Source organism: Octodon degus, unplaced genomic scaffold (assembly GCF_000260255.1).
Source record: "Octodon degus isolate 3935 unplaced genomic scaffold, OctDeg1.0 scaffold00160, whole genome shotgun sequence".
Lineage (NCBI taxonomy): Eukaryota > Metazoa > Chordata > Mammalia > Rodentia > Octodontidae > Octodon > Octodon degus.
Genome location: NW_004524736.1, coordinates 5064552 through 5075146, shown reverse-complemented (window position 1 = coordinate 5075146; position 10595 = coordinate 5064552). Strand labels below are relative to the sequence as shown.

General features: G+C 37.9%; 1 protein-coding gene across 1 annotated transcript in view; it reads left to right on the top strand.

The window, feature by feature from the left end:
- The window catches only part of Tnpo3 (transportin 3), a gene marked incomplete at its 3' end in the record, with an annotated part of 86700 nt that overhangs the window by 59816 nt on the left and 16289 nt on the right, over positions 1 to 10595 (top strand). The window contains exons 13-18 of the mRNA XM_023702861.1: positions 1464 to 1555; positions 3521 to 3597; positions 5704 to 5764; positions 6665 to 6805; positions 9543 to 9659; positions 10489 to 10583. Coding sequence (XP_023558629.1) covers positions 1464 to 1555; positions 3521 to 3597; positions 5704 to 5764; positions 6665 to 6805; positions 9543 to 9659; positions 10489 to 10583 — 583 coding nt within the window. The remainder of the gene's footprint in view (positions 1 to 1463; positions 1556 to 3520; positions 3598 to 5703; positions 5765 to 6664; positions 6806 to 9542; positions 9660 to 10488; positions 10584 to 10595) is intronic.

Genomic DNA, 10595 nt, shown 5'->3' with positions numbered 1-10595 from the left:
GTGAGTTCGATCCCTGGTACCACCAAAAATAAATAAATAAATAAAATTTGACTTGAGGAGGAGAGGCTCTTATAAATATTTCTTTCTTTCTTTTTTTTTTTTTTTTTGCGGAACCAGGGATTGAACTCAGGCCCTTGTGCTTGGCAGGCAAACGCTTATCCTACTGAGCTATCTCCCTGGCCCCACTTATAAATATTTCTTTAAAGAAGAAAGGCAAATGTGATTGCTAATTTTCTGTTGAAATTGCATACCTCACAAATGGATAAACTGAATCTAAGGAGAATACACAGTAAATGACTAAAATTTTTGAGTTTGGTTCATTCTTTCTAAAAGCATTATGTCAGTATTTCTCAGACCTCTCTGATAAGAATTGCCTAAGGTGTTTGTCAAAAACAGGCTCTTCCTGATCCACTAAATCAGAATCTCTGGGAAGGAAGAGAAACACTGTATTATGGTACATAAAAATAGCTTTGGTATAGGGCTGGCCATGTAGCTCAGCGACTAAAGTGCCTGTTTAGGCAGAGCACGGCAATCCCCAGCGCACGGCAATCCCCAGCGTGCGTGCTGAGACTGCAATTGAGACTGGGCATGGTGGTGCACACCTGTAATTCCAGCACTTGGGAGGCTGAAAACAGGAGAATTACTACGAGTCCGATCTATGTAGTGAGGCCCTGGAGACCCTGTACTAAATACAGTTTTGGTTTTTTGGGGGTTTTTTTTTGACAGAACCGGGGATTGAACTCAGGCCCTGGCACTTGCCAGGGAAGCACTTATTCCACTGAGCCATCTCCCCGGCCCTGTACTAAATACATTTAAAAAAATAATAATAATTAAGAATCATAGCTGTGGCATTAGCTTTGTGGAGATGATTCGTAAAGTCTGAATAACTGGAAGGGAGGCATGTTTAAACATCTTAAAGCCAAAAGGCTGCTGAAAACAAATAATGTTTTGTTTGTAAATGTCAATGTAAAAGCCAGTCTGTAGTCTTCTAAGTCAAATTAAAAATAAGTAACAGGGGCCAGGGAGATGGCTCAGTGAAATAAGCTCTTCCTTGGCAAGCGCAAGGGTCTGAGTTCAATCCCTGGTTCCGCCGGAAAAAAACAAAGTAACAATGCTGTAACTTTAGAAGTAACACTAATTTTTTTTTTTTTTACAATTTATTTATTTGTGTGTGTGTGTGTGTGTGTGTGTGTGTGTGTGTGTGGCCAGCTCAGCCCACCAGGGGGTGGGGCTGGCTGGCATGTGGTGCTGGGGGATTGAACCACAGTCCCTGTGTTTTGCTTAGCTTAGCTTGTTCTAAGTAGGTGCTTTAGACCACTGAGCCATCTCACCAGCCCGACTAATTCTTTTTAATGATGGAGTCAGTCAGTCTTTTCTGTTAACCTCTATAGTGTATCCCATGTAGTTTAGTTACTTCAATTTAGGTTTTATTTTCTTCATTTTCTTCTTTCTTTATTTTTTAGGGACAGCACTTGTCTTAGCCAGATTACCTTTGGATAAGATTACTGAATGTCTTAGTGAACTATGTTCTGTTCAGGTTATGGCATTGAAAAAGGTAAGTCCAATTAAGTAGTAAGTAATTAACCAAGTATAAGAAGTTACTGTGTTGGAAGGGAAAAGACAAATTTTCTTATTTACAGATTATTTTTCATCTAGCTAGAAAAGTCAAGAGAATGAACTGAGAAATTATTAAAATTTAGTATGTCAGAGTAACAACATACAAAGAAAAAGTACAATTATGCTTCCCTTTATGACAGGGATACATTCTGAGAAATTAATTAGTAGGCAGTTTTGTAGTGCAAACATTAAAATGCACTCACATGAATCCAAATAGGATAAGCCAGTCACATACGGGGCCTCTTGATGTTATCTTGAGATATACAAGGCTGCTTCCAGCACACTGCAGCATACTGTTTTACAGTAAGCATCTCCTTTTAAGTGGGAACACACTTTAAAGTAATGGTAAGAAGTAGTGGTAAATACATAAACATACAACAGTTTTTTATTATCAAGCACTGTATATACATAATTGTAAGTGCTGTGCTCTTATACCACTAGCAGCATAGTTGGTTCGTTTACACCAGCATCACCACCACAGGCAGAACAGTGAAGTGTACTGTACTGTTCGGACAGCTATGAAATTACTAGGAGAAAGGAATTTTTCAGCTCTATTATAGTCTTTGGGGACCATCATTTGTTATGTGTTCTGTCATTGACCAAAACATTGCTTACCAAGTACTTGATTATTTTAAAATCAGTAAAATAACCAGTCAGAAGATAAATGGGAAAAAAATCATTCAAGTTGACAATCAAAGCCATAACCTTTCTAGGTGTTGTGGCATATGCCTATAGTGTCAGCACATTGGGAGGCTGAGTCAAGAGACTCACAAGTTTGAAGCCAACCTGGGCATCTTAGGTGACCCTGTCTCAAAATATAAACTAAAAGCACTGTGAATGTAGGTGTGTGTAAATGCCCTGGTTTCAGTCCCCACGACCACCACCAAAAATTAAAGACAAAACTATACCATTATCTATCATAAATAATCATCCTTGAAGACTATTTTATTTTTATGTATTTGGTACAAGGTCTCACTACACAGCTCAGACTTGTAGTGATCCTCCTGTTTTCAGCCTCACCAGCACTGGGATTACAGGGGTGAGCCACCATGCCCTGTCTCAGTGGCCAGCTCGGTGCACCTGTGGGTGGGGCCAGCACTGCAAGTCATGCTGGAGATCAAACCGCAGTCCCTGCACTTGCCTAAGCAGGTGTTCAGTCCACTGTGCTATCTTGCCAGCTCCTTGAAGACTATTTTTAGATGTCACCTCATCTCCAATTACATATTTAGTGCAATAAAAATAGACATACCAATGGGATTTTTAGAACATCTTTAATAATATACTAGTAGGAGTAACTAAGAAATTGTAGCAGAAAATGAGAGGCATCTTGTTTAAACTATAAAAAATTTAAAGCCTTGTTATATAATATTAATATCTAATAATTTATTACTATTTTGGGGGGTAGGCAAAACTAACATTGTTCATTTATTCATGACATCTCCATTTTATTCTATTTTTTAATCATAATTTACATAAATGGGGAAAAATCAAATGATACTGTTTTCTATTGTGATCAGATAGTAAAATGTATAATATGTACTCTTGGCTAGGATGCTATAAAATGGAGAAAAGTAATTGGACAATACAAATTGAAGGTTGTACATCTTAAGTAATTTGTAGGCTCATTATAAGGAAATAAAAATAGGCAAAGGTTGTTTAAAGATGTGTACCTTATTGTGCTAGCCCCACTCCTTGGGCAGCTGAGGCAGCAGTTGAGACTGGGCATGGTGGTATGAGCCTGTAATCGCAGCGCTTGGGAGGCTGAAGACAGAATCACTAAGAGTCCTGTCCATGTAGTGAGATCCTGTAGACCCTGTACTAAATACATTTTTAAAAAAGATGTGTATGTTGTGTTTGCTAGCTTGCACATGTGACCACTGGGTGTTACTATTTTTTTCTCTAGCTGTTGTCTCAGGAGCCCAGCAATGGCATATCCTCAGATCCTACTGTGTTCTTAGATCGCCTAGCAGTAATATTTAGGTAAGAAGGGAGACTCTGGATTCCTTGCTTCAGTTGACGCGTACCTAAAGTTTTGGGGCACAGGCAAATTCTAAGAATTCATTTTTGGTAGACCTTTGTCAAATAGCTTTTAAAAATATAATTGATTCATCTATTTCAATGGTTCTCAAACTTTAACATTTTTAGAATTACCTGAAGAGTGTATCAAAATACAGGTTGTTAGGGACCAAGTCTTAAGCATCTGATTTTTTGAATCTTGGGTAGGACTTCAAAAGTTTTATTTCTAGTAAGTTCCCAAGTGTTGCTGCTGCTGTGTGATGTTTCAGAGATTGTGTTTGAAGAGTCATTTGATATATCTGTATCATCTATATCTAGTATATGATACATAGACAGAAAATACTAATGAATTGTCCTTAATGTTCACGTGAAATTAATCACTCTTTGAAGTCAAAAAGAGCCAGATGATTAAAAAGGCATTTGAGTGACAGTGTCAGCATGTACACCTGATTAAATTATATAATTCATAAATTTGTGAGATCCATAGATAGAACTAGTTAGGTGAGTAAATAGAGTAGTGGTTGCATAGAATCATGTGTAGATTAACTTGAGAGTTAAATTAAGGTGTTATTTTCACTTATTAGCTATTGTCAACTAATCTGGGTTGGTGCAATACTTTCCTTATATAGTAAGAGAGCTCTTACTGTTATGTGATACTCTTTTTTTTTTTTTGTACTGGGGATCAAACTCAGGACCTTGTATTTGCCAGGCAGACAGATGCTTATGCCACTGAGCTATCTCTCTAGTCCTATTACATGCCATTCTGATCTTGTTAATGACAACATTTATTTTACAGTAATCGAAGAAAATTTGTAATGGATGTAAATTCTTAAAGAAAAATAGATTTTTTAATAAGTTATTTTTTTAAATTGTAGAGTAGCTTGAGGTTAATAGTTAATCATGTAGGGGGGCCTGCCCCTTAGCCCAGTTCTTTAAATGGCTGCTTCAATAAAGCAGTCAAGGGGCTGGGGAGATGGCTCAGTAGAATAAGCACTTCCCCGGCAAGCACAAGGGCCTGAGTTCAGTCCCCGGTTCCGGAAAAAAAAAACAAAACACTTTTAGCAAGTGCAAGGGTCTGAGTTCAATCCCCGGTTCCGGAAAAAAATAAAAATAAAATAAATTAATAAATAAAGCAGTCAGGATCAGGTGGCTGCGGTTTGATCCCCACAACTCAATCTAGCCAAACCTGCCCTACAGGCATTCAGAGAGAAAAAAAAAAAAAAAAAATCCTATGGGGGCCTGCCCCTTAGCTCAGTTCTTTAAGTGGCTGCTTCAACAAAGCAGTCAGGCTCAGGTTGCTGTGGTTCGATCCCCACAACTCCAACCAGCCAAACATACCCTGAAGGCATTCTGAGCCAGCCAAAAAGAAGTTAATCATGTAGTTATCTGACTGCTTTTCTTCAAATTAGTGGGCTATAGAACTAAACAGAAGAGTTGGTGTTTGACATTAATTTTAGGTAGGTCTATATTGTGTATTGATGAATTCAGACTAAAATTATGACCAATCTCTGTAACAGACTGTAGTAGCTAAAGCTTTACATGTTTTAATAGTAGGAATGGGACAGTACTTGTTTGTTTTTATGAGCAGAATATATTTATTGAGAGAAAGAAAGCTCCTGTGGGAGAGAGGGACAAGAGGGGGGCCCCCAAGCGGGTTGTCCCTTACTTGGTTTCTTATGATGAGTCATACTGCTTGTGTATAGTTTTGTTTTGTTTTTTTTTATTTGGAAGGAACTACATATTTAGATTTATAAGGAGGAAAAATGGAAAAAGTAAAAGGATTGGAAAAATAGTTCTTTATAGTTCATGGAACTGGAGTTGGATAGAATTTGTGTATTTTAGTGGAAGTGACTTAATGGTGGCAAAGAAAAGAGGATAATTGAAAGTATGTGCTTGGTTTTTGTGTAACTGGAATAAGAGGAAAAGATGCTGATGTAAAGTAAATGATTCTACCATCTGGTTTTCTTTCTATGGTAACAATTATACCAAGTGAGCAAGCAGGGATCAGCATTCTGGGTCCTCAGTGAAATTGCTCTTTTTTCACTATTTTGGGTCCTTGTCTATTTCCAGACACACCAATCCCATTGTGGAAAATGGACAGACTCATCCATGCCAAAAAGTCATACAGGAAGTAAGTGCTAATGGATGCCTGTGGAATCAAGGCTTTCTTCTTTTCCTTACAAGGCTTTGGGTAACTGGGTTTCGAAGGTACTGTCTGCCAGGTTGATGGGGAGATTCTAATTATTGATATGGTTTAAATTTCAATGAAATGAGGGACAGATCATCCAAATGTTTTTTGCTTTAGATGTGATAACAAAATAGGCTATGGGGAAATGCCCACTGCCAGAGAAGTACAGATTAGCTGTGTGGCCTTGGAGGCGTGATACATTTTTTTCCTTTTTGTGGTGATAGAGATCAAACCCAAGGCCTCGTGTATGCTAGGCAAGACTAGCAAAATGTTTTTGGCAAAGCTAGTGGGTTCAATTTCTTCCTGATAGCATACTTGCCTTATGCTTCTTTCACTAAGGATAATCTGAGGAATAAGGGTAATGGTTTTGAGAAATGTGTTTTGATTTCAGGTGGAAAATTATATAAATACTAAATATCCTTAATTGTTTTGTGTATGCAAGTGATCCATTTTCTTAACCTTAGTCTTTCTGTCTAAGGTCTTCCACTTTCTTGGAACTATTTTAAGTATCTCTTTACCTAAAATTTATTATTTTCTCATTTTGGGAGTCTGAAGTTTAAGATTGGAACTATTTTAAGTATCTCCCTGCCTAAAATTTGTTTTCTCATTCTTCTCTTTTCTCTTTTCTCTTTTCTCTCTCTCTCTCTTTCCTCTCCCTCCTTCTCCCTCTCTCCCTCCCTCCCTCCTTCCCTCCCTCCCCAGAATCAGAGTATCTGTATTCTTATAGAGAAAGTTTTATACAAATTATTTGAAGCTAAGTCACATGTTACTAACTTAGGAACATCATTTCAGGTCTTTGTTGTTGATTATTTTCTTTTTTGTACTTTTTCATTTTTGACTCAGATATGGCCAGTTTTATCTGAGACTCTAAATAAGCACCGTGCTGATAATCGGATTGTAGAACGTTGTTGCAGATGCCTGCGTTTCGCTGTTCGCTGTGTAGGCAAAGGATCTGCAGCCCTGCTGCAGCCACTAGTCACACAGGTAGGTTCCCTAAAGAGGAATTCAAACAGAATTTCAAATAGAAGCCTTTAGCACATAAATTTCTGGTAGAGTGCTTTTGACTCACTAATACAAACTAAAATATTCAGAAGAGACTAATGCCAATAGTTGATGTGTTGTCTATTTGAGAAAACAGCCTGTACTCCATCCTGTATGATCGTACTTTGAATAGCAACACATTCCAGTGTGAAAGTATGTGAAGAATGGCTCATGTCCAGACCTTATATACCAATGGGAAGCATTTTTATATTAATTTCCTTAGAGAAAAAAATATGCCAAGTCAAACTTTTATTCCTTTTCAGTTTGTTTTGCACATGGATCTTTTATTTGTCAAAATTAAATTTGGCTTTCGTTCATCAAGATCTATATGATATGGTAGTGCTACTTGGGATTTAGAGGCAGTTCAAGACCAGCCTGAGTGGCTGGGTGTGGTGGTGCACACCTGTAATCCTAGCACTTGGGAGAGCAATTCAGGAGGATTGCTGTGAGTTCAAGGCTGCTTGGGATACAAATCAAGTAGAAAGCCAAGCTGAATTACATAGTGAAACCCTGTCTCAAAATAACAAAAAAATAAATAAAAAGACCTGCCTGAGCAACTTGATAGGCCTTGTCTCAAAATAAAAATAAGGCCTGGGGGTTTAGCTCGGTGGTAGAATCCCTGCCATCATATATAATGGTAGTTTAATTTCCATAACTGTACCCAAAAAAAAAGTTTGATGCTGTGACTCACTATGTACAGTATTCACATCTAGAATTACTCCCCATGAGATGCCTATGCTTAGACCACAAAGCAGTTTGTTTTGCTATTAACCTCAGATAGGCCATAAACTTTGTGAGTGTAGCACATTTAAGTATTGCCCCCCAGCCATTTTTGTGCTACACTGGCAAAGCTGAGTTAGTCAGAAGACTGACTAGCCAGTCAACGTGTCCATTTTTATAGTGTGGTCTTTTATAAAAGGTTCTCCAACCCCTGATTTAAATTACTCATTTGTAGAGCTCTCATCTCATGCTTGTTCCATGCAGTATACTGATGAAAGAGGCAGTTACTGTGTCATCCCACACTAAGCTCATAGTGTTGAATTTATATAAGATAAAAAAAGATTAATGCAAATGTCTTGTGATAGTATTTTAAATAGGAAATATACTTGCTTCTTAATTTTTGGAAGACAGTGCAGTTAAATTTTTTCTTTTATTTTCTTTCCCCTTTGGTGCTGGGGATTGAAGCCAGGGCCTTCACACTGAGTTAACTATCCCTAGTCCTTCTTAAATCTTTTTTATATTGACATAGGATTTTGCTTAAATTACCTGGACTAGAACTTGCACTCAGCCTCTCAGAACATTGGGATTACAGGTGTATGCTATCTTTCCTGACTACAAATAATTTAAGTGTGTATATTATACTAAGAGTTTTAATCTGTTGAGATGCACATATTTTTGTTGGAAACAATAGTGTTTAATTAAAAGATGGCTTTAAAAACAAACTAAATGGTCCTTTCAGTTTTCTCCACGATAAATGCGTTTGATAGTTTTATTGCTACTATGGCTATATATGCTGTTAAACAATACTTATTTCTATAATGCAAATAAGTACCACCTTTAGAGGTTGGATTTTTTTTTTTTTTTTTTTCCCTCTAGAATTGGAGATCAAACTCAGAACCTTGTGCTTGCCAGAGGTTGGAATTTTTAAGTCCTTTCTGAGATAGCATCTCACTCTAATTCAGGCTGGCCTAAACTCCATGTGATCCTCCTGCCTCAGCCTAAATGCTGGGATTACAGGCATGTGCCACTATGCCTGGCTAGAGACTTGGAAGGGAAAATTTAAGTATATAATGCTAGAGGTTTGTTTTTTGGTTTTTTTAAATGTATTTAGTACAGGATCTCACTACATAGATTGGACACATAGTGGTCCTCCTGTTTTCAGCCTCCTAAGTACTGGAATTACATCACCATGCCCAGTCTCAGTCTCCACTTGCCCCAGGGGCAGGGCCCACACATGGGGGAGGTGTCAAACTCTGGTCCATCTGCTGTGGTATATGGATGAGCCCATAATGCTAGAGTTTTGCAAAGAGTATATGAGCTCTCTAATGGGTTCCAGTTTCTTTCTTTTTTTTTTTTTTTTTGGTAGAAACGGGGATTGAGCTCAGGCCCTTGCGCTTGCTAGGGAAGCATTTATTCTACTGAGCCATCTCCCTGGCCCTTGGGTTCCAGTTTATAGACAGCTCTCTTATAATAGTTTTATCTGAAGAAGATAAAGATCAAAGGCTTCCTGAAATCTCAGCACTCCAGGAGACAGAGGCATGAAGATCACAAAGTGAAGCCCAGGCTAGGCTGAACAAGACCCTGTCTCAAGATAAAGGCAGGGTTGGAGGTGGGATGTAGTCCAATTGAAGACCCTGGGTTGAATCCCACATCACTGCCTACCCCACCAACACCACCAGAAAGAAAAAGGAAAGGAAAGAAAGAATAAAGGGAAGGGAGAAGAAATGAAATGAAAGGCCAAAGTCTAGAAAGAACTCAAAATAGAAAACTTGAAAATTATTGAGAAATTGAACCCTGAGTTTCAAAATATGTTACTGACAAGCTTTACCATATAACTATAAAGATAAGAGACAAAGCTGTCTGGATTTCTTCCTGGAAACAGCTTCCTAGGTTGATACTTTCGGAAAGATGAAGAACTGAATGAATTTTTGTTTTGTTCTATTGTTTTTTTCCTTGCTAGATGGTAAATGTGTACCATGTACATCAGCATTCCTGTTTCCTGTACCTTGGTAGCATCCTTGTGGATGAATATGGCATGGAAGAAGGCTGTCGACAAGGACTACTAGACATGCTCCAGGTATGTTTTTCTTAGGGAGAATAGATACATCAGGCCTGGAGAATTAGAGTCTTAAGGCCTGTGTGTTCCTTACCATGTCTTTATATTTTCCCCCTGTGTTGTTGATTTCCTAATAGAAAGGTAAAATCTTGTTTTCTGGACAGGTCTACTTGGGGAAAAAGAGATTGAGTGAATGGATATGATATTATTATAGGTGTTTCTCCCTGCTTTGTGTTCCCTGGTAATAGGGTAGAATTTTGGTGGGGAGAAAAAGCAAATGAATTAAAACTACAGAATCTCCTATGTAGAAGCTCAAACATGATTTTATTTATTTATGTATTTAGTGTGAAAGAGCCAGTACTAAGTTACAGTGAAGGCTTCAGGATAAATAGGGACAGGCACTGGAGAAAACTCCTGATATCCTGCTTTTCCCTTCCTTGTCACCTGCAGAGACCAGATAAGGGAATTAAAATACTCTGTTCCCCAAAGATATCTTTTCATTTACAATTGACAGTTCATTATTATGGAAACTTCATCTACTCTATTTGTAGATCATATCTCTTAAAAATTTCTAAAAACTTGCTTTCAGAAGTTTCTAAAACTTTGATGGAACATCTATGAATTGAAATGTATGCCTTAAGCCTTTTCTGAAATGTAGATTTCATATGTGAAAACTTTATTTCAACTGGGAAAATTTTCTCTCTTGCCAATCTGCTGCTTGTTGTAATCTTTTCTTTTCTTACCTGTGCTTTCCTTTGTGTTTTTTGTATTTATTATAATATTTGGCATGCCTGTATGCTGGGACTTTTATGTATAAATAATTTGTTTTAAAATCACTGTTCTTCTTTAGGCACTGTGCATCCCCACCTTTCAACTCCTGGAGCAGCAGAATGGCCTCCAGAATCACCCCGACACTGTAGATGACCTGTTCAGGTTAGCCACCCGGTAAGACTTTCT